Consider the following 22,934-nt stretch of genomic DNA (forward strand, 5'->3'; position numbering starts at 1 on the left):
TTTATAAGGTGCCGAAATTGTTTTTCGTCCAGTCATTCTAGTTTTTAAAATATGAAACTTATTTTATTTTTGGTAAACAATTGTTTATATTTAAATTTTACTGATACTTCAAAAAGTGTTGTTCAAATGCCGAAACTGATGATTTTATGATTTTCATCACCGTAATATTCGTATAATATCAAACTTTCAGTTGATTTGGGGCCTTTATACTTTTTTACAATTTTTGCGTATCAGGAAAACTGGTGATTTTTTGCCATTTTCAGACTTTTCCTTCTAACTTCAATATAAATGCAGTTCTACTGATGAAAATATCGGTATTTATATAGAATTTAATGCTTTATAAGGTGCTGAAATTGTTTTTCGTCCAATCATTATAGTTTTTAAAATATGGAACTTATTTTATTTTTGGTAAACAATTGTTTATATTTAAATTTTACTGATCCTTGAAAAAGTATTGCTCAAATACCGAAACTGATGATTTTATGATTTTTATCACCGCAGTGTTCATATAATATCAAACTTTCAGCTGATTTGGGGCCGTTATAATTTTTTACAGTTTTTGCGTATATACAGTCAGGAAAACTGGTGATTTTTGGCCATTTTCAGACTTTTCCTTCTAACTTCAATATAAATGCAGATCTACTGAAGAAAATGTCGGTATTTATGTAGAATTTGATGCTTTATAAGGTGCTGAAATTGTTTTTCGTCCAATCATTATAGTTTTTAAAATATGGAACTTATTTTATTTTTGGTAAACTATTGTTTATATTTCATTTTTACTGATACTTCTTAAAGTATTGTTCAAATACCGAAACTGATGATTTTATGATTTTTATCACCGTAATATTCATATAATATCAAACTTTCAGCTGATTTGGGGCCTTTATACTTTTTTACAATTTTTGCGTATATACAGTCAGGAAAACTGGTGATTTTTGGCCATTTTCAGACTTTTCCCTCTAACTTCAATATAAATGCAGTTCTACTGATGAAAATATCGGTAGTTATATAGAAGTTGATGCTTTATAAGGTGCTGAAATTGTTTTTCGTCCAGTCATTATAGTTTTTAAAATATGGAACTTATTTTATTTTTGGTAAACAATTGTTTATATTTAAATTTTACTGATACCTCGAAAAATATTATTCAAATACCGAAACTGATAATTTTATGATTGTTATTACCGTAATATTCATATAATAGCAAACTTTCAGCTCATTTGGGGGCATTAAATTTTTTTCACTTTTTTGCCTATATATAGCCATGAAAATTGTTTTTTTTGGCTAGTTTCAGACTTTTCCTTCTAAATTCAATACGAATAGAGATCAATTGATAAAAATATCAGCAATTATGTAGAATTTGAATGTTAATAAGGTGGTGAAATCGTTTATATTATATATATATATATATATATATATATATATATATATATATATATATATATAGCTTTGATTTTGATACAGATTTGACTTACTTCTTTTTATCCTTCTACCATCTGTAAAATTGTGTAGTATATCCAGAACTGGCTTTTATTTACAGCTGATTAGCATAATTTAGTTTGAGATTCAACAATTGATACATATATTTGTTTCTATCTTACCTTAATAGTTCTATCCCTCAGATGTAGAAAGGTATGATATTTATTTATCGTTATTATTTTGGAACTCCGCAAGCAGCTCCAGTTGCTATTAAATGAATTAAACTTTTTGGACTTCGCGATTGGATGTATATCGCATAACTTCAAACGAAGCCAAGAGTTAATCAAGACCCAATTCAAGACCACTGAATAAACGGTTATTGGGTTTGTCGTGTTAGGCGATGATCCACGGGACATTGAAATACAGTGCTACCCACTCCGAAGTTATTTAATAAGGCAAATAACAGTAAACATGAACCATTGTCATTAATTTTTCCTTAGCTAAACTTTTCTAGAACTTGTTACCAGTTAGTTTTGGCTGAATCTGTACGTGCATTGAAATCTCTAGTCAGAATTGGTAGATGTTGAAGTCATATTAACAAAAATATGGGTCATTTAAAGACTGTCTACATCAAAAAACGTCAATAATTTCCTCGGAAAAGGATTAATCGAGGCCGTGTCCCTTTTTCTCTCGCCGGCTGAAAGGAAATTATCGGCACACGATGATGGAATGTTAAATCTGAAACGAACACGGTTCCGATTTCCCGGCGCTTTTGAAAATAAGACATTCCCTCGGATGTTTTCATTTCCTCCGTTCGATTCTCTTCAAGCCCACCACCACCGCCGCCACCCATCCATCCGTCCGTTCGTACGCCAACGCCGACTCCCCGCCCCCGGGAACGTCCCGCCCTATTCTTTCCATGTTTTGTCTAAATATATCGGCGTCGGTTCGGATTTAGCTCCGCTCATATTTTTCACGCTCCGACCGAGGCTTTGTGGCTATAGCCCGGCCCGGAGCTCGTCGAGGTTTTTGGATTCGGGGATTGCCTCGCGTCGATTTGGCCGGGACGTGGTGTTCTTCCGCCGTTTCTAATCGTGTTAAGGCGCGATGATTTCGTCTATGCCGGCGGGATAATTGTACTGGTACGTGGAAGTATGATTGTCACGGTGTAGGGATCTGTTGAACGTATTCGAGGCGATAAAAGCTATGAAACTTGAGGATTTTGCATTTTCGGTTTGTTTTAGATACTAAAACCATGATCTATCGACGATATCTCGATAGTTAGTCCAAGTGTTATGTCGATAACTATTAGTATACTCAGTTCATTATACTAGTTGGTTCTAAAACGTCATATCACCCACAATTTTATCATATTTTAACATATCAGTGTTACAAACAAGTATAAAGTAAATTATACTCGTTATTATCAGTCATTAATAGCACAGCAGTGTTGCAGTGACAGTACCTTTAACAAAGAATAAGTAAATAAAGAAGTATATAATTCGTATTATTACATATATTCCTGGTTCATTCAAGCCATATTTTTTAAAACTAATATATTAACACTAATAAGCTATTTGCTTTTATCTTAATTTGCTACGATTTTAAAATTACAAAGTACTTATTCTATGAGAGACCCGTTGGGTTGTTCGAATGCTGAAACTGATGATTTTATGATTTTTGTCACTGTAATTTTCGTATAATATCAAACTTTCAGCTCATTTGGGGGCATTATAGTTTTTTTCGCTTTTTACAAACATGTAGCCAAGAAAATGGTTAATTTTTGGCTATTTTCTGACTTTTTTTAAACTTCAATATAAGCAAAGATCGATTGATGAAAATATTTGCAGTTATGTAGAATTTGATGCTTCATAAGGAGTTGAAATCGTTTTTCGTCTAAACATCTTAGTTTTTAAAATATGGAGCTAATTTATATTTTTGTTAAAAATTGTTTATATTGCAATTGTATGGATATTTCGAAAAATATTGTTCGAATACCGAAATTAGTTATTTTTTCACTGTAATATTCATATAATATCAAAACTTTCAGCTCATTTGGGGGTATTATAAATTTTTTCAGAAATCAAAAGAAAAACTGAGTTCATTATACTAGTTGGTTCTAAAAAATCATATCACCCGCAATTTTATCATATTTCAACATATCAGTGTTATAAACAAGTATAAAGTAAATTACCTTATACTCATTAATATCCGTCATTAGTAGCACAGCAGTGTTGCAGTGATAATAACATTAATAAAGAATAAGTAAATAAAGAAGTATATTATTTGTATTACTACATACTACATGAAAATATATTTCTGGTTCATTCAGTCCCTATTTTTTAAAACTAATAAATTCACTGAACTAAATAAAACAAATCTCTTCAATCTTTTGACTAAGCCATCATAATTTAACATTATTGTGACGGAGCCTCCAAGTCAGTAGGGATATTGAGAGATATTCCTGAGAAGTAGTACCTTAGATATATCAGAAGGTAGTTGACATATTAATAGGGAATTTGAACTACACCTAGGGTATTTGCAGATATAATAGTTGTCATTTTAGTTCACACTCACACACCATACTGAATTATTTTGAATACAGAATACTAAAATTGATTTTAATACAATAACAGAATATGTATACATATTTTAACAAAAAAACAAGTGGTATCGTTCAGTTTTGTGAGAAAATTCTATTCCATTTTTAAATATTGCAAACTACATTATCCAGTTAACCAGTCGCGTTTCATGCCAGACAGCTGAGCGAGAGTGTGGAAAAAAAATAAAAGGTTACCCGAAATATACTATAAAACCAGTTTCAGTAAATAAACGTGTGATTTTATCAAAACTAAACATTATCTTTATGTCTTTTTTTCTCTTTGTTTGCCGTGTATTTTTTTTTAGATTATTTTTCCGGGTGATTATTATTTTTTTATCTTATCTTAAGCACAAAGCCTGAGAAACTGTCGTGGAATAATTGGTTTAAAAAATTAAATACACCACCTTTGAAGTATCAAGATTTCAGCTCATTAGGACGTCTTAATTTTTTTAGAATTTTTTGGTACGATTGCTCTTTTGCTTGTCCATGTGCTATTTCTGATATCAATATTCATTTTTGATAGGTATTTTGACGAGATACTTGTTACTCTAACTATTCTCCAAATTATTAATATCATTACTAGTTTAAAGCGCTTACTAGTAAACGGTCAATCATAATCTAATAAATTGTGCTTTTATCTTAATAATATTTTACTGAATTTTCTATGATTGATATCAGCATACGTCCTTTTCACATATTTTTGCAGCATTATAAATTGATTTTTTCATATATATTTACCCAGAAAAGTGTTGTATTTTGACTGCTTTCAGGCTTTTCCTTTTAACTCTAATGAAAGTAAAGATAGACAAGTGATAATGTCAGTGGTTGTGTAAAATTTGATGCTTAATAACATACTGAAATCGTCCTTCTGATCACTGTGGTTTTTAAAATATGGTTGACAATTATTTTTACAAGTATTATTTGAGCTATAATTTTACTGATATCTTCAAAATTATTGGTCTACTACCAAATTATTTTTCCGGATTATTACATTTTTTGTAGCCTTATATGAAGTACAAATACTGAAAAACTGTCGTGTAGCAGCTTTGGAAAATAATTAAATACACCACCTCGATTCCTTCCTCGTCCTTTGGCAATTTTAATTACAGACAAGTTCAGCTTAAATCACCACCAACCTCCCACCCTGCAGTGTTGTTTCCCTGCTCGTCACGGTTCGTTAGCCGGTTAATTTAGGACTTTTTGTCGTCGGTTCAGATCGATTATGCAAGTTCCGAAAACTGTTTGCCCGGCCCTCTTGATTAAAACGATGGTTCGACGTTGTAGCGCCGGAGAGAATTTGTTTATGCTTAATCGGCTATTTACCGATTGGAATCTTTTAAATTGCAACTTTTATTCATGATAAATATCGCCGGATTGATAGCGCAGATGTCAAGGCGACAGGGTGGTTCTCCTACTGATTTCTATAGATGTGGATTGCAATTATCTGGAGACTAGATTATAAAATCTAGCAAACAATAACCAATCAGCGCCGCTCAAATAACCCTGGGGGCTTTGTGATTTTTATACAGGATCTATGACCTTAAAACTTCGTCGAAATCACAGGGAATGTTACACTGACTAAAAATTAATAACAATGTGTGTATAGGTTATATCACAAGTAATATATCAAGAAAATTAATAGTCGCCTCCTTGTAGTATAACACAAGGAAGGGGTGGTTATTTTGTTTGTGTTTACTATGTTTGATTGTTGATTTCTTTGTGTTTTAATGATGTTTAAGACATATTAGTCTCAGTATTGGCGGGATGGCCCCATTCATTTAATATACATTGATCCACATAATGTAAATGTTGCCTCATTATGATGCCAGCACCTTGGTATACTGAATATTTTTCTAATTCATAAGCTATTATTTATCGCCAAACTATATCTAATCAATTAGCGATTACATGAAGTAAGGGTGATGAGAAACTGACCTTAAATGATATTATTATTACTTAAAAATCACACATTTTCACGACTAATATATACAGAATAATATAATATCTCATATGAAGATAATCCACCAAAATGTGTGACTTAGAATTTACAATTTTTAATATATGTGACATAACTAGAAATCCAATGTATTTTTAAAAATACACTTTTAGTTGTATAACCTAAAAATTAAAGGTTAATTAAAAACTATTGTGTAACTATTAATTGCAATTTGGATAAACTTGCAACTGCCTATACAGATATCGTAATAAAAACGTGGAAAGGCCAAAAATCGCAAATTTTCAAGCGTGTATATATGGAAAATCTAGCATTTGATTCACAGTAATATTTTTTATAACCTCTACAACTTTCATTAACCTGTGATATTTGGGCCTATCTGCAAAATATATGAAAATGGAAAAAATACAAATATTCAGGACATATAAAAAGTGCCAAAATTATTCTATCTTCGTATTCGCTAAATTTTTGTTAAAAAAATGAGATATATGTACGTACTGTATGTAAAGTTAGTTATTTATTGTTATATGCTATAAATATCGGTGTGAACTAACTTAAAAACTAAAGGTTCTACAAATATTACTATATTACCATTGGATTTAGCGTAAACAAAATATTTTTTCTCTAAAACTTGCGCTAATTGAACAGGTTGGAAATTACCTAATAATTAATTATTACTAAACCATAAACCTTTGAACTTGTTGATTAAGATTCCTCCTCATTGTGCAGCATTAATCATTACCTTCAAATATAAATATATAGTTTGATCTTTCCTAATGAAATGACCGTGTGTGTTAGTGATTACGTGATCACAATGACGTCACTAAATTCTTTAGGTTATGATTTTACTTGATCGAAACATTAATAATATTACCAATACAATATATTAAAAGTAGATTGTATTTGGTATCCACGCAACGTTAACGTAATTAACCATTAGCCAGGCTGTAATCACTGGCACTTACCCGGCGCTGCTCCGTTTATAATTACGTTTATAATCAACGTACGTCTGGCTCGATTATCTTTCGCGATACGTAAACACAGGGCGAGTTAATAGGTCGCAGCGCGCCCATTTTCGTAATGAATTCGAAACTAATCACGCTATTCGAAGGAATATGGAGGCCGTTTCAATCGACAAGCGATCCGGCCGCGGTGTTAATTAATGGGTTCCTATTTTTCTCGTCATATTAGCTCGCATCTCATACCATTCTCCGATACAAATTGGTACGGTTGCTCTTTTGCGTGTCCGTGTGCTATTTATGATATTAATATTGATTTTTGATAGCTATTTTGATGAGAAACTTGTTACTCTAACTATTCTCCAAATTATTAATATCATTACTAGTTTAAAGCGCTTACTAGTAAACGGTCAATCATAATCTAATAAATTGTGCTTTTATCTTAATAAAATTTTACTGAATTTTCTATGATTTATATCAGCATAAGTCCTTTTCACATATTTTTGCAGCATTATAAATTGATAAGATATCAACTAAAAGTAGCATATGGTTGTAAGGAAGTGGCAGTTATTATTCCGTAGTGTTTATGGTGCACGGTCAATAAATGGCCAATCATAATCTAATAAATTGTCCTCTTGTCTTTTGTCTTTATCAGCATACGTACTTTTCACATATTTTGCAGCATTATAAATTGATAAACTATCAAATAAAAGTACCATATGGTTGTAAAGAAGTGGTATTTTTGATTCAGTAGTGTTTATAATGCACGGTCCATAAACGGTCAATCATAATCTAATAAATTGTGTTTCAATCTAAATAATATTTTACTGAATTTTCTCTGATTGGTATCAGCACACGTACTTTTCACATATTTTGCAGCATTATAAATTGATAAACTATCAAATAAAAGTACCATATGGTTGTAAAGAAGTGGTATTTTTGATTCAGTAGTGTTTATAATGCACGGTCCATAAACGGTCAATCATAATCTAATAAATTGTGTTTCAATCTAAATAATATTTTACTGAATTTTCTCTGATTGGTATCAGCACACGTACTTTTCACATATTTTGCAGCATTATAAATTGTTAAACTATCAAATAAAAGCAACATATGGTTGTAAGGAAGTGGTATTTTTGATTCTGAAGTGTCTATAATGTATGGTCAATAAACGGTCAATCATAATCTTATAAATTGTGTTTCAATCTAAATAATATTTTACTGAATTTTCTCTGATTGATATCAGCACACGTACTTTTCACATATTTTGAAGCATTATAAATTATTAAACTATCAAATAAAAGTAGCATATGGTTGTAAGGAAGTGGTATTTTTGATTCAGTATTGTTTATAATGTATGGTCAATAAACGGTCAATCATAATCTTATAAATTGTGTTTTTGTGAAAATTGTGAATTGTGAAAAAACATTTCTGATTTTACTATGATTTTTATTAGCAGAGGTCCTTTTAACATATTTAGAAGCATTATAAATTATTTTATTTATGATGCAATTATAATATTACTAGTTTTGTTTGTGTTTCCTTTATTTTTATTATTTTTTCTAATATTATAAACTCTATATTTTCTAATATTATAAACTCTATCAATATTTTTTTGGTATTTATCTTCTTTATATCTATGTTATTCTTTTTAGCCTTTTCGGTTTTAAACTATGATCTATGTATTAAAGGGGATTTGAGATTTTTGTATGTTATATGCATTTTCCTATTATCTGCAACAGGGTATTTTATGTACAGTACATTGCTCTTATAATTAATTAAAAATTTAGAGGTTATCACAATTTTTGAATTCATTTTTAAATATAAAATTAACAAAAATGTGCAAGGATATTATTTTAAACTTTCTACATTTTTCTTGTATATAATTTTTTATTTTTTTAAAATTATTTTGATTGTTATTGTTATTATTATGTTAATTTTTAATCAAAATCAAGTTGTCTTCACTACTATATAGGGTATCCACGTTATTTGTGTATTTAATATTACACCTCCTCTTTGGGAAGTATCTCATTAACATTATTCCTTCTCATTCAAATAGCATACTTATTTATATCCGATTTCAACAGTTCTTTAATGTTTCAAATTGCAGCCTAGCTGGTGTTATTTAACTACTTATTAATATATTTATTTTACTTTTTATACATTGACATAGTAAAAAAATAATTTGTTTTAAAAATAAAGTATTCCAAGTAATTCTCTGAAAAATACTAAATTTAACTTTATAATGATTATATATAGGAACTTTATCCAAAATTTCTCTTTTAATGAATCTTTACCTAAGGCGACACTTTTTCCGACGAGGAAACAACGCAATTATCAATGCTTTAGGTGATTTTCTTTGTCGTTCGCGGGGTGAACGATCGGAACATCGTCTCATCGGCGTCCCGAAGGTAGAAAAAATACCCCACGTGTCGCGTATTCAATTTACAACGAGCGATACGAAACATCTCGAATTTATACGCGAAAAAAGCACAATCTTGCCACGTTAAAGTCGACCGTCCCTCCGACGGTCCTGTGCCCGTCGTCACGCCCAAGGTTGATGTCGTAATAAGAAACGTCAGTCAAACGTCAAGCACAATAGACCGTTCTGGGCTTATGAGGTAGTTCGGCGGTGGCTAGATCGACTCGATGTTTGACGGGAGACTTATTGGAATCGGGCGGTTTTCGGCAATCAGACAAACTTATTAGCTTGTTAGGTACAGAACGGTCCTAACAACTAATAATTAGTTTCGTTTTTGTTCCGGAGTATATGTTCGACGAGTTACAGCTCAGGGTTTTAGACATAAGGTTTTCTTCGAAGTACGAGAACTTTCGATAGGGAATACTGTTGTTTCAATGTGGAAAAAATGTCACAACAAAATGTATTTTTAAAATAAGTAATATGTTAACCTGAATAAGTTTTGGTATTAATTTTTATAGTTAGCCACATAAAAATTAACACATTTGCATTACAATATTGCCAGGTTCCTTAATAGTTATAGTCCAAGATGCCTCGAGTTTCAGATGTAAAATGAGAGCTTAATTATTTAGGGGAAGTGCGATCAAAATATTTTTGGAAACATACTTTATGTGTGAGAACCTTCGAAGCTGTGTATTTGTTTTAAAATCAGTTTCATATAATTGCCTAAATAATATCTCAAAGAGTCAAGAAAGACTCAAAGATCAGGTCTTAAAAATTTAGTATTTATTAAACAATATTTGACAGCCTCTTAGGATTTTTATGGCCTATTACAATCTGATCCCCTCCTTGTAGAGAACAGTGTTTAGTTGTCTATGTGTACAAAATTAATAACAACATTTTAGCATATACTCATAAACCAACAGCATATACTATAATACGAAGTAAATATTATTGTATAGGCTTATACCTCTCAAGTGTGTTATCAGGTTGTCTATATTGCGTAGTTCTATCATCTTTACTAGGGTGTTTTTAAGATTCACTGGACTTTTTGCAACACTGTGATCTAGAGTTGCATTCCAAAAGAGTATGTTTAATATTCAGTTTTGCTCGATTTTGTGTCAACAGATGGTGGCTTGTTATATAACGGGTAGCCGCGCGTACTCTTGCAGTGTTCCAATTTGCAGGGATATATATATATGATTTATAGGGGATTTCGTAGTAGATTTTCTTAATATCTCACAGTTTGTTTCCATCTAGCAAATTCCAGTTTAGATAGTCTCTGTTTTATAAACTGTGATAAGTTAGGTGTCAAGATATTTAATCCCCATGGAGTCGCCCAGCAAGATGTATCACCCGTTTGTTGCCCTTTATTCCTGTGTAGGAAGGAAACCATAGGAAGTAGATGTACATTGATCAACTGCTGTTATCAGTTTTTCTCTGAACGATATATCTAGTGGGTGGAATATAGACTTGCATTGACGTCATGTATCTGTTGAATTCTTCTTGACTTCTTGAATAAATTGAATAAAATTAATAGTTTCATCAGTGGCGAAGAGTTCTGTTGTTTGAATTCTTGTGGTTATGTTATCAGTAAGAATAATGGTGCGTCTAAGGTAATTATCCTCGCAGATGTTGATATTTTTGTTTTTGTTGATATTTATTAATCATTGTATTGATCTTTAGGGAAACTTTTTAGGGAGAAGTTGATTTCCGGAGGCATGTAAATTCATGAAAATGGTAGAGTTACATTTAGTTATCAAAGCAACTAACCTCTCTTAGTTGGAAGCTTGTTGCATTTTTGTTATGGACCACTTTAGGAAAGATATATACTTATTAAATTATATAATTATAATTACAATTTAATGTAAGTTGAAAGCGTTTCTTGGAGGTTTACCACCAGATTTTACCAGTTAATTAAATGAATTAATGCATTATCCTGTAGACAATACCAAAAACACACGCCATATTGCCCTTAAAATATTGATGAGTTTTAGTTCGAGATTTGGTAGCTTTTGTCTCTCTAGGATACTTTTCATTATGACCAATTGTTGTTATCTCTAATAACGGTTGTATAATAATGCACTTCCGCGAATAATGTAGTGTATTCGTCGGTCAGATGGATTAACACCAATACACCATTTATGTTCTTGTAATTTTTACAATTGATTCAAAACTAAATGTGATTATCGCTTCAGAAATTGCTTTTCGCTTAGGAAATTGTAACTTGTAGCTGCTAGATCATGTATATTTTATTTTTAATAATTCTGAACTACATTGGCGGTCCCATCATCATAATAAATCCTTTAATAGGTGTTTGAAAAGTCTATTTCTGAACCAATAAGGATCACAGCCGTTATAGCTTGAGTTTTACCAACTTTCTTGATATTTTTTTGGGATCCATGATCTATATAGTAAGTAGGATATCAACATGCTGCAACATATCTATTCTCAGTTAATACGTGTCTCTTGGTGTTATTGTTGGAGATATTTGAATATTTCTCATAAAATCTTGCCATTGGTCCCTATGACTCTGATACATATTTGTTTTGGATCGCTACGCTGCCTCTTCCATCCAGGAAGTCGGTTTTGTCACAGCAGTCCGTGAGGAATTCGTTCACCTTTTATTTAATATATATAGTGCGAGATAATCAGCATTTCTGAAGTTTTTTTCAATTCAGAGCACTTATTGTCTCATTTTAGTCAAATTATATAATTTCTAACCCGATTTTGGGGAGACACATAAACATTTCATTTCAAATGTTTCGCTCGCAGATGTCATTCTGCAACAGTGTCTAAGCCTGGCAGCCATACTGAGTTGGCAAAATTAACCTTAAAAATACCAGGATTTTTATTCTGGATTGTTGTAATGTCTTCTCTCCCACATACCCAGAAGCAAAAGTCCCTGCAACCTGGCCGAATCGGAATTTTTTTTACTTAAGACGTTGATACCACTTTCTTCTCCTGTTTTACTGATCCTACGTACTTGTACGTAAATACTGCCAAATTAACAAGAACAAAACTCTGTCTTCTTCGGACTATTTTAGGAGGTCACTACGCACCCTGCAAGAGTTTAATAAATAATTGTACTCGATTGCCTCGCGGTTGCTGAACCGAAGCTAATTGATAATTTCTGCGAAACATCCTCCGTCGCGTTTGACAACTAATTTCGAACGAAAAGAAGAGGAAGAAGAATAAGAAGAAGTTTAAATTAAGCAACGACCGACGGCACCCCGAGCCCGAACAGATCGAGAGACAAAGGGAATCAGTTGATTCAGTCGGAATTCGCCTCTATCTCTTCGTGTAATTAAAATATTTCTTTCGGGGGGCGAACAAAAGGGGCCGAGCGACGGCTTTTTCGGCGATAAGGTGCCGGGTATCGCCCGGGAAACGAAACAAATACGTTGTCTGGGGGCTATGAATTAAAAACGCAGTATTTGTTCTCTAGTTATATATAGTTCACTTAAAATCCTTCGATGTCTCTCAAAAATTACGCGAGATCTTGATAAAAGTCATTCCATTCTATTATTCTGTCGTGTTTTCTGTTTTTATTGTATCTAAGATGAAGACTATTGTTATAATTAACATCAGTAAACTCGACATTCTATTACACATACTCCAAACACATATTCAAATACAAATAGTTACAGCGGTGTCATATAAAAAAGAACGACTGCCTTTTAGAGAATTTTTATGTATAAATCAGACTCCTCAATTACATATACCTGTATACTTTTGAATGCGGAATTCATTCCAGAATGATAAGAATTAAAAGATTACAGGTCATAGCCGAAATACAATTAATGATGAAAAATAATTCATTAACTCAAAAACAGAAAATGGTGGTTGCATATGGTAGATATAAATGAAGCATAGATAGAAGACCATATTTTTTCTATTGTTTATCAACATCTTATTTCACGTAGATGAAACGAAGATATTATATAGCAGAGGAGAAGCTGGTATTAACAGGTGGAGCGAATGTCCCGCTACCATTTTGATTGAACTTAGTTTCGCTTTAACCATTGTGTTATGTAGACATCCAAATTTTATTATGGATAAATATACGCCACAAGAGCGGGCAGAAATAGTGACAATATTTATAGAAATTAATCTTTCCATTATTGCCACTCAGCAGAATTTGCGTCGAAAATATCCTAATCGACTAATGCCTCACAAAACCACAATTTATCGTTAACATGCGAATTTTCGACATTACGGAACGGCAGCAGACAGTCCTCTTTCTGGAAGAGAACGAGCGTCTCGTAACGCTGAGAATGTGGCTCTGGTGCGCGATAGTGTTGAAGAGTCTCCGGAAACATCAATTAAGAGACGTGGTGCCCAGTTACATATTTCTGCACGCAGTTCAAGGTGAATTTTGAAAACTGATTTGAAAATGTTCCCGTACAAAATTGAATTAATCAAAAAATTGCTACCAACAAATCCTGATCAACGAGTTGAGTACAGTACTGCAATCCTGAGGTTGTTTGGTAAAATTCAAGATTTTCTTGAATTGATAATGAGCGGTAAAGCCCATTTTCTTCTCAGTGGCCACGGCCAATAAACAGAACAGTCAGTTTTGGGGAACAAATCGTCAATTAATTCATGAAATATCATTGCATGCACTAAAAACAACTGTATGGTGTGGTATTCATGCTGAAAATATCATTGGTCCCTATTTTTTTGAAAATGACCAAGATGTTGTAGTTTCTGCTAGTCCTGAACCGGAATTTTTCTTATGGGGTTTTTTAAAATAAAAAGTTTATGTGAATAACGATTCAACAGCCTAAAGACAGTATTCGTTACGAAATTGAAGAAATTTCAGCCAGATGTTGCAGGATATCATGAAAAATTGATGCCTTAGAAAGATGCGAAAGTTTCATAGCGAATCACGCTCACCATTTAGCCCATATTATGTTTCAATCACAACGAAAAAAAAACGTAAAACCAAATAAACTTTTTTTGAAAACCAAACTTACTTATATTTTCTTTGAGGAAAGTTATAGGCAATCAAAATGGCAGCGAGACTTTTGCCCCACGTTGTCTAATATATATTATATTAGATGATAGTCTGAAACCATAGAGTCGTTGTATAAAGATCAGATAATGATGAGCTCTTCATAAAACGTTTACTTTTTTTCTAGAAATTTTCTAGAAGATTTTCTAAAAATTTAACTAAACTTTTTTACTACACATACACGTACTTTTACTACAGTACAAATATATAGGAATAAGTTATTAAATAATGACAACTGTATTATTTAACGGAAAATGTTTTTCTCATTGTGTAAATTTATATTATTCTTAGTCTTACCTCTCGGGTCATCACTATCAACGTTATATTGGGAGAATTCTGATCGTAGAACGCGTTGGGGTCTGTGATGTTGATACCGTCCGATGGACTCCAAGTACCGACCTTGCGGATCTCCTCTTTCTTCAGCTTTAGCAAATCCACCTTGAAGTTGGAACGCTTGCCTTCTTGAAATTCCAAATTACCACTGAGCCCGTGCAGTCCCGACTGTAAATGAAAAAACGTAAATTACTTTAGTATCAAAATCATGGAAGAAAAATAAAAGATTCCTCCGATATAATATTAACTACTTCATTTTCTTGAGTTAACTGATGCACAGTGACGTTTTTTTTTCCCAAAAAATGTAATTAAATTAACTATTTCTGGAATTTAAAGATAATTTTATGCATCATAGTTTAGTGATAAACAAAATCTTGAATATATTGAATGAGGATTCAGGAAACGTTGTATTTGATTGCTGGAACAAATTATAGAGGATTCCATGCAATAAAATACAAAGGTATCTAATAAGTACGACCAAAGTATGTACTAATGTTTTAAAGAAATATGATAGGTCAATAGAAAAGTCCCCGGCCTGACACATAGATGGCGCTACTACAATTAAATCCATATATTTTTTAGTTAGCTCTAACCCTCGCTGTCGGATCATTAGTTTGTGAATTATAGCATTTTGAATGAAGCAACTTTTATTGTGAAAAAATGGATAAAAAGGAATTTTGCGTGTTGATAAAATATTGCTTTTTGAAGGGAAAAAATACAGTTGAAGCAAAAACTTGGCTTGATGCCAAGTTTGCGGACACTGTCCCAGGAAAATCAACTATCAAAGATTGGTATGCTAAGTTTAGACGTGGTGAAATGAGTACTGAAGTAGGTGAACGAAGTGGATACTCAAAAGATGTTGTTACCGACGAAAACATTAAAAAATCCACAAAATAAATTTTGAAAAAACTGAATGAAATGGCTGAATGAATCAACTGAACGAACATCATATCATTTCCTAATATTTTTGTATGAGAAAGCTCTGTACAAAATGGATGTCCGAAATCCACTCGACAGTCGTCCAAGTGCCATAAAACGCAACAGTCGACTGGCAAGGTTGTGGCGTCTCTATTTTGGAATGCGCATAGAATTTTAATTGAATAATTTTCATTGACTACCTTGAAAAAGGAAGGACCATCAACAGCGACTATTACATAGAGTTACGAAGGATGAAATCACCGAAAAACGGCCGTATTTGAAGAAAAAGAAAGTGCTGCTTCACCAAGACAATGTACCGTCATACAAGTCAGTGAAAACGATGGCAAAAATCCATGAATTGGGCTACGAATTGCTTCCTGATCCACTGTATTCGCCACATTTGCCCCCCCCTGTTCTCAGATTTCAACAGAATGCTCACTGGTAAGAAATTGTCATCGAATAAAGAGGTGATCGCCCCCCCCCCCCCCCCGCGACTATTTCCTGTTCTCAGATCTTAAAAGAATGCTCGCTGGGAAGAAATTTTCGTCGAATGAAAAGGTGATCGCCGAAACAGAAGTCTATTTTGAAGCAAAGGACAAATCGTACTACAAAAATGGTATCGAAAAGTTGGAGGGTCCCTATAATCAGTGTATTACCGCTGAAGGGAATTATGTTGAATAAAAAAAAGTAATTCTGCCAAAAAAAATGTGTTTTGCTATGATTGGGCGGGGACTTTTCAATTGATCTGTTACCCTACATTTTCCTATAAATGTAAATTCAATAACTATTTATATATGACGACCTTTTCTACCGCATTCGCTTCAAACAACGCAAATATTCCCCCATTTGATGCATTTATCCCGGACATGCAACGATAAAATCCACCAGTCGTGGATTTATATAATTTAGCGATGTAGACGTTCAAAGACGAACTTATATTTTTGAGCGCCAGTCAACGGGAGACGGCATTAACAACAGGGCGGCGAACGGGAAATGCATCCGAAATGCGTCGCGTCTCGGACGCAAGAAAGTCTGGCACAGAGACCTTCCTCTTCCAGGAAATGAGAATTTATTATTTCGATGGCTCAGACTCTGACAAATCGTTCTGGATGAACGATGGTCTTTTCGAACGGACCGCTGCGGATTTACGTATGAAGATGTCTATCGAGGACGACTATTCTTTGTTAAATAAGCATATATATATATATATATATATATATATATATATATATATATATTTTTTTTTTTTTTTCAAACCCTTTATCACGGGTCCACCCAATTTTTTTTATATAATTTTTTTTAATATGTGGCATTGAAAAATACATACAACCCTATATTTTCACTTTTCTATCACCAGCCCCTGCTATTAAAGAGTCATTTTAATAATTTTATCATTTTTATCCCCTCCATGTGTCTACCGGTGTTACATCTTATCCAGTAAACAGCACGGAGTAGAGATGACAACGAAGATGGTATATATACATATATATATATATATATATATATATATATATATATATATATATATATATATATATATATATATATATATATATATTAATGATTAATGAAAGTTACAAGGATTACAGTGGTAGAGTAAATTTTATACGACTCGACTTTTGTGGTATATTTGAAAATTATATTTTCAAAAAATCTATGGATTTCTTTTTATTGCGTATGTACCTGATGTATATAAGTTTTAAGATTTTTGTTTTTATCCGTGGGGTAAAACTATTATTGACATATAGTCATGAAAAATACGAATTTCTGTTGTTTTTAAGTCTCATGATAAAAACGGAGTATCGATTAATTTATTTGAAAATCAAGATAACCTATTTCATATTATTTAACCTCAATTGCAGTTCAAGCATCCGCCTTACCCCCTCACCAGGTCTCCCTTATTCACTTCAAATTAATAAATAGCTGCGTTGGGTGAGGGTGACGACAAAAACGACCGGCTCGACGGGGATCGGCAGGGAAGAAGGGTGGGAGGGAGGTGGGATCGGAGAAATAAAGGATCTAAAACCGACAGAATACGAAGCATTTTAATCGAATGGCTTCGCTGTTGATGCCTGCGAACGTGGGTGACGCTACGCTTCGGAATCTCCACCTCCTCTACCTCCTCCTTCGCCTCGTCCTATTCTTGCTCCAGATGAAAAATAATGCCGGTTTCTCAGTGCCATTTAAGGGTCCCCTCTGCCCCCAACCCCCATCGCGTGCCCAGGCGAAGGCAGAAATGACCCTTTCGCGCCCATTAAATGGTGTTGTCGTTCTATCGGGCTTTGTGTTTCTCTAATGGTCGGTGTTGGTACTGAAAAGCAGTTAAATGAATGGTGATGATGTCAGGACAGAGGGTCGGGGAAGCGACGTGAGGGTGGGGGAATTGTAAAATCGTTTTGGGGCCGGTTTGGTTTTCGGTCCCCTTTTTACAAGATGTCGTCCACCCCGCCCCCGTTACGTGTTGCTTCGTTATTTGAACTGTGGATCGTTTTTTATCTTCTTGTTTTCATGTCAGATGGACTGAAACGTTGCAAAATATATCTTTTATAAGTGTCTTGCGGTTTGAGGTTTATTATTATTTATTTTATTTTATAGTAGTGCATATTATTGTCTATATATTATTATTGTCAAAAAATAGTACGATTTTGGGACAAAACATTGCATTGATATCCAATATTTTTTTTCAATCTTCAATATAGTTGCGTTCGAGCCGGCTTTGATATCTTCTGTTCTCGAAGAAGTTTTTAAATTTTTTTTCCTTAAAGAAGTATTAGTCTTCGATGGATAGATTATGTCTCTTCAGGTCTTTCAGTCTACTTAACTCTATTTCGTTTATGAAGAACATAAACACCCATCTAGAGATAGATACTCCGTTTGTGAAGAGCTTTTCAAATATGTTTAGTGTCATCCTGGCACCTTGCATCACTATAGATCTTTGATTAGGTCCAGTCCCAGTCGTACCGGTAGTAGTCGTTGACCTTAAGCTAAGAACTTAATTACAAACAATGATTAAGAAAACTCTCAGCAGAAAATGTTAATCATTCTCGGTGTGGATAATAACTAACAACCACTAACTCTACAATTAACAATTTAGTTTCATCCAGACTGATAACTTCGAGCAAACGGCCGGCGAAAATCCACGCTTTAATTGACGCCGGCGTTCCCGGCTTTACTTACAATCCACAGGTCCGTACAATGAGTGCCGACCTCCATTTCCTATCGGCCGGCTTTATGCTCGAGCGCGTATTACAAGCACACCTTCCCTCGCTCGTCTCACCTCCCCGCCGATCGACTGGAACATTGTCCGAAACCATAAATTATCTAACAACAGTTCGTGCGACCGAATTTGCGGCCGATTCCGCATCACGGACTCGCTAATTTGGTCCGATTCGGTCCGGTCGTAGTTGTTTCGGGGTCAATTATGGAGCGGCCCTGCTCAAATAACCGCTACAAGCTTTATTTGTTGCTGTTAACGTGTCCGTTTGATTTAAAGAGAGGGAGGCGCGTTGTTTTCGATCAAAGGATAGTTTGAATTGGCGATTTTTTCGAGATATCTTAGCGAAAGACACATTGAGCAGAAAGAATTCAATGCGCAACAAGGCAACAAACTCTATTTTTCTTAAGTTTTGTCGATAAATTTTAATTCCTGACTTTTTCCTGACAATATCTCACTGATATTACTAAGAACTACACGCTGAACACCTCTTGTTCAATGAGTTATATTTTGTAATCCTAAATTACTAAAACCGGCAACTTATTTACAATAATGTTAACATGTACACTAACACTGTGCTCTACATTTGCATTAATACACCTCCATCTGGTCAAAAGACTTGAGGAGAAGCCGGATTGCCACAACATTGAGATTGAGATTCAGGTAAAGAAGTCTTAGTTTATAACTCATGAACATGGTTCAGTTTTTGGTCTAGTTAATGGGGTCCATTGGTGATCCCTATTCCTGCAGTACCACTCGGCATTAAGGGAACTGCAGAGTACCTTTTGAAACCAAAATATTATGTCTATATAGCTCATCTTAGCATAATCCCATATATGGATGTCATATGTCTATGTTTGTTTAAAGATTTGCTCATGCAGCAATATTTTATTGTACGTTGACCGGGCAAATTTCCTTCCAAATTGTCACCTCATTCTTCTAAATCTAATATACGGTTCTTTCACATGAACATTCTATGCCATTCCCAAATATTCTAGTATGTCATCAAATTATAGTTAGGCATTGTTATGATGAAGAATGTACTTATATCTCTTAGAGTAACCTTTTGTAATTTCAATGAGTGTTCCTTGTGGTTTTTATCTATAACCATTATGACAGTATTGTTAGTAAAAGTAGATAACATAGTATGTTGCAACTTAGGTCCCGACTAACTGCCTTGCAGCACTTAACAATTCTGCATACTGGAAACTCGTTAGTTCTATCAATTTGCTATAAAAAGAACTATTGATAATAAAAATGATATATTATTAAAGATAAAACCCTAAACGGTTAATTACTGTTCACAGTTGCTTTTGTAAGTACGTAACTTGTAACACATAATGAGATATACAGTCTAATAAAGAATAAGTTTTCTATATTCAAAGATATTTTAAAAAATCTGTCGTAGATGGAATAAATCCATAAAACTAGCTTTCAAGTTAGTGTGTTAAATAATGAAACAGGCGATATGAAACAAACCAATAGGGCAGGTAAAAGAAAGTGAACTAATGGGAGTATAAATGGGATGGAACGAATTTAACATGGAAAAGATAATATCCTAAAACGGAAAAAAACAAGAGAAATAATAAAATTATAATGAAATAAATATAGTATATATTGAAGTAATAATTTTAAAAATAATAGGAATGGAAATATGACATCGATTATAAATGGCGATGGGTGGACATCAACTCGGTAGAAGTAGAAAATATAGGTGGAATAATAAATACCAGAGATTTGAGGAGCAGGCAATAGAATCAAAAGAATCAAGGAATCATGGCAAATAATTAAAAAGAAAGGACATCAAAGATCGGAAGGCTCAACACCGGAACCAACTGTTCCCTTTTATACATCCTTACAATACATTTAGGCTAACATAACAGGCCCTATATAAAGTTAATATTTAAGTAGTGTGTAAAAATGTTATTCTAGAACATAAACTAGATTTATATTTGCGATATACTGTTTAAATATTGGTTAACGATATCTAACTAGTAATTCGTTTAGCAGAAATAAAGAGAGCGAATTTTGAAATACTTGTGTTTTGTACATTCGAAATTCAATGACTTTTTCTTTTTCAGGTCAGTCAATTGTGCTAATATCAAATAAGGCGGTTCACGTACGTCCAACTGTGAGTATAGAAATATATTATTGAGCAATACCTTCAATGTTAATTTGCTTCAAATAATTATTACGATATTGCTGGTAATATAGGTTTTACAGGTTAAAGTTAAATTATAGGAGATGAGTTCTCTACGAGTTGCGAATTGTGTCTAATTATATCTTTATTGATTTTTAAAAAGCCTAACATGTGGTTGTCTATTTTTTTTAAGTTTCTCGCGTTAGAAACCATTATCTGGTCCTGAACAATCTCCTATTACTGTAACTTTAACTGTAGTCCTTCCGCCTTTTGTGACAAATCAAGGCCTTGTTGAAATACAAAAATACTTGTTGAGTTCTTCTATTCTTATTTCATACTTTCAATTCACATTTTTGTGGTGGAGTAAAAACTAGAAAACTTCCCCATTCTTGAACGGGATGAATAGTTGATGGGATATTCGGATATTTGTCTGTTCTTTTCTTTTTATTGATAATAAAGGTTTCATAGAAGCCAAGAAAGAATATCAGTTATCTAAAGGATTTCAGCGCGCTCACCAAAATATTGAAAAGCCTTAATATTTTTTATGTTCCAGCCTGTTCTCGTAAATATAATTCTTTTGGTATTCTAAATCTTCATACCAAAATAATGGCAATAGGATATTCATGAATGTTGACTAGATTTCAGTTTCGGTTCAAGCACATTTTTTTCTTTTTAAAAGATTACGTCATTCAGGACCCACTTTTTATTACCAGCTAGATGGATTATTTTATATTATTTCTTTGTTATTATTTATTGAACACTCATTTGATAATTAATATATCCTGATACTATTTATACTGATTTCTATATTCACGAGATGGCAATACATGAGAGTCTTCAGCGTAATTAATAACAGGTCAGTTGAAAAGTTGCCGGGCTGACACATAGACGGCCCGATTAGAATTAAATCCATATGTTTTTTAGTTAACCCGAAGCCTCAAAAGATGCGTCTATACATTTGACAGCAGTCGGATCATTAGTTTGTGAATTATAGCATTTTGAGTGAAGCAATTTTTGTTATTGTGAAAAAAATGGGTAGAATGGAATTTCGCGTGTTGATAAAATATTGCTTTTTGAAGGGAAAAAATACAGTTGAAGCAAAAACTTGGCTTGATGCCGAGTTTACAGATACTGCCCCAGGAAAATCAACCATCAAGGATTGCTATGCTAAGTTTAGACGTGGTGAAATTAGCACCGAAGACGGGGAACGCAATGGACGCCCAAAAGAGGTTGTTACCGACGAAAACATTTAAAAAATCCACAAAATGATTTTAAATGATCGTAAATTGAAACTGAGTGAAATAGCAGACACTCTAAAGATATCAACTAAACGTGTACATCATATAATTTAGGAATATTTGGGTATGGGAAAGCTCTGTGCAAAGTGGGTGCCGCGCGAGCTCACTTTTGACCAAAAACAATGATCAGTTTATGATTCGGAACAGTTTTTGAAGATGATCAAGTATAATAAACCCGAGTTTTTGCATCGATATGCAATAATGAATGAAATATGGTTCCATGGCTTCACTCCGAACTCCAATTGACAGTCATCCGAGTGGACTTCATCCATGAAAAATCTATGAATTGAGCTTCGAACTGCTTCCTCATCCACCGTTTTCTTCAGATCTGCCCCCAGCGACTATTTCCTGTTTTCAGATCTCAAAAGAATGCTCGCTGGGAAGACATTTTCGTCGAACGAAGAGGTGATCTCCGAAACTGGGGCCTATTTTGAAGCAAAGGACAAATCATACTACAAAAATGGTATCGAAAAGTTGGAGGGTCGCTATAATCCGTGTATCACCCTTGAAGGGAATTATGTTGAATAAAAAAACTAATTTTGCCAAAAAAAATGTGTTTTACTATGGTAGGCCGGGGACTTTTCAATTGACCTGTTATAACGGGGGAATTTGATAGCTGTGGTTTTAACTAATACGACCATTATACTCTGTTATAGTTTGAAGG

General features: G+C 33.4%; 1 protein-coding gene across 1 annotated transcript in view; it reads right to left on the reverse strand.

The window, feature by feature from the left end:
• Positions 1 to 22,934, reverse strand: part of LOC143203592 (glutamate receptor ionotropic, kainate 2) — a 309,747-nt gene that overhangs the window by 36,835 nt on the left and 249,978 nt on the right. Inside the window, exon 9 of the mRNA XM_076415804.1 lies at positions 14,665 to 14,868. Within this exon, the coding sequence (XP_076271919.1) occupies positions 14,665 to 14,868 (204 nt within the window). The remainder of the gene's footprint in view (positions 1 to 14,664; positions 14,869 to 22,934) is intronic.

This window comes from Rhynchophorus ferrugineus, unplaced genomic scaffold (assembly GCF_030347505.1).
Source record: "Rhynchophorus ferrugineus isolate W39M unplaced genomic scaffold, kcgeb_rfMv2 rfM10, whole genome shotgun sequence".
Classification (NCBI taxonomy): Eukaryota; Metazoa; Arthropoda; class Insecta; order Coleoptera; family Curculionidae; genus Rhynchophorus; species Rhynchophorus ferrugineus.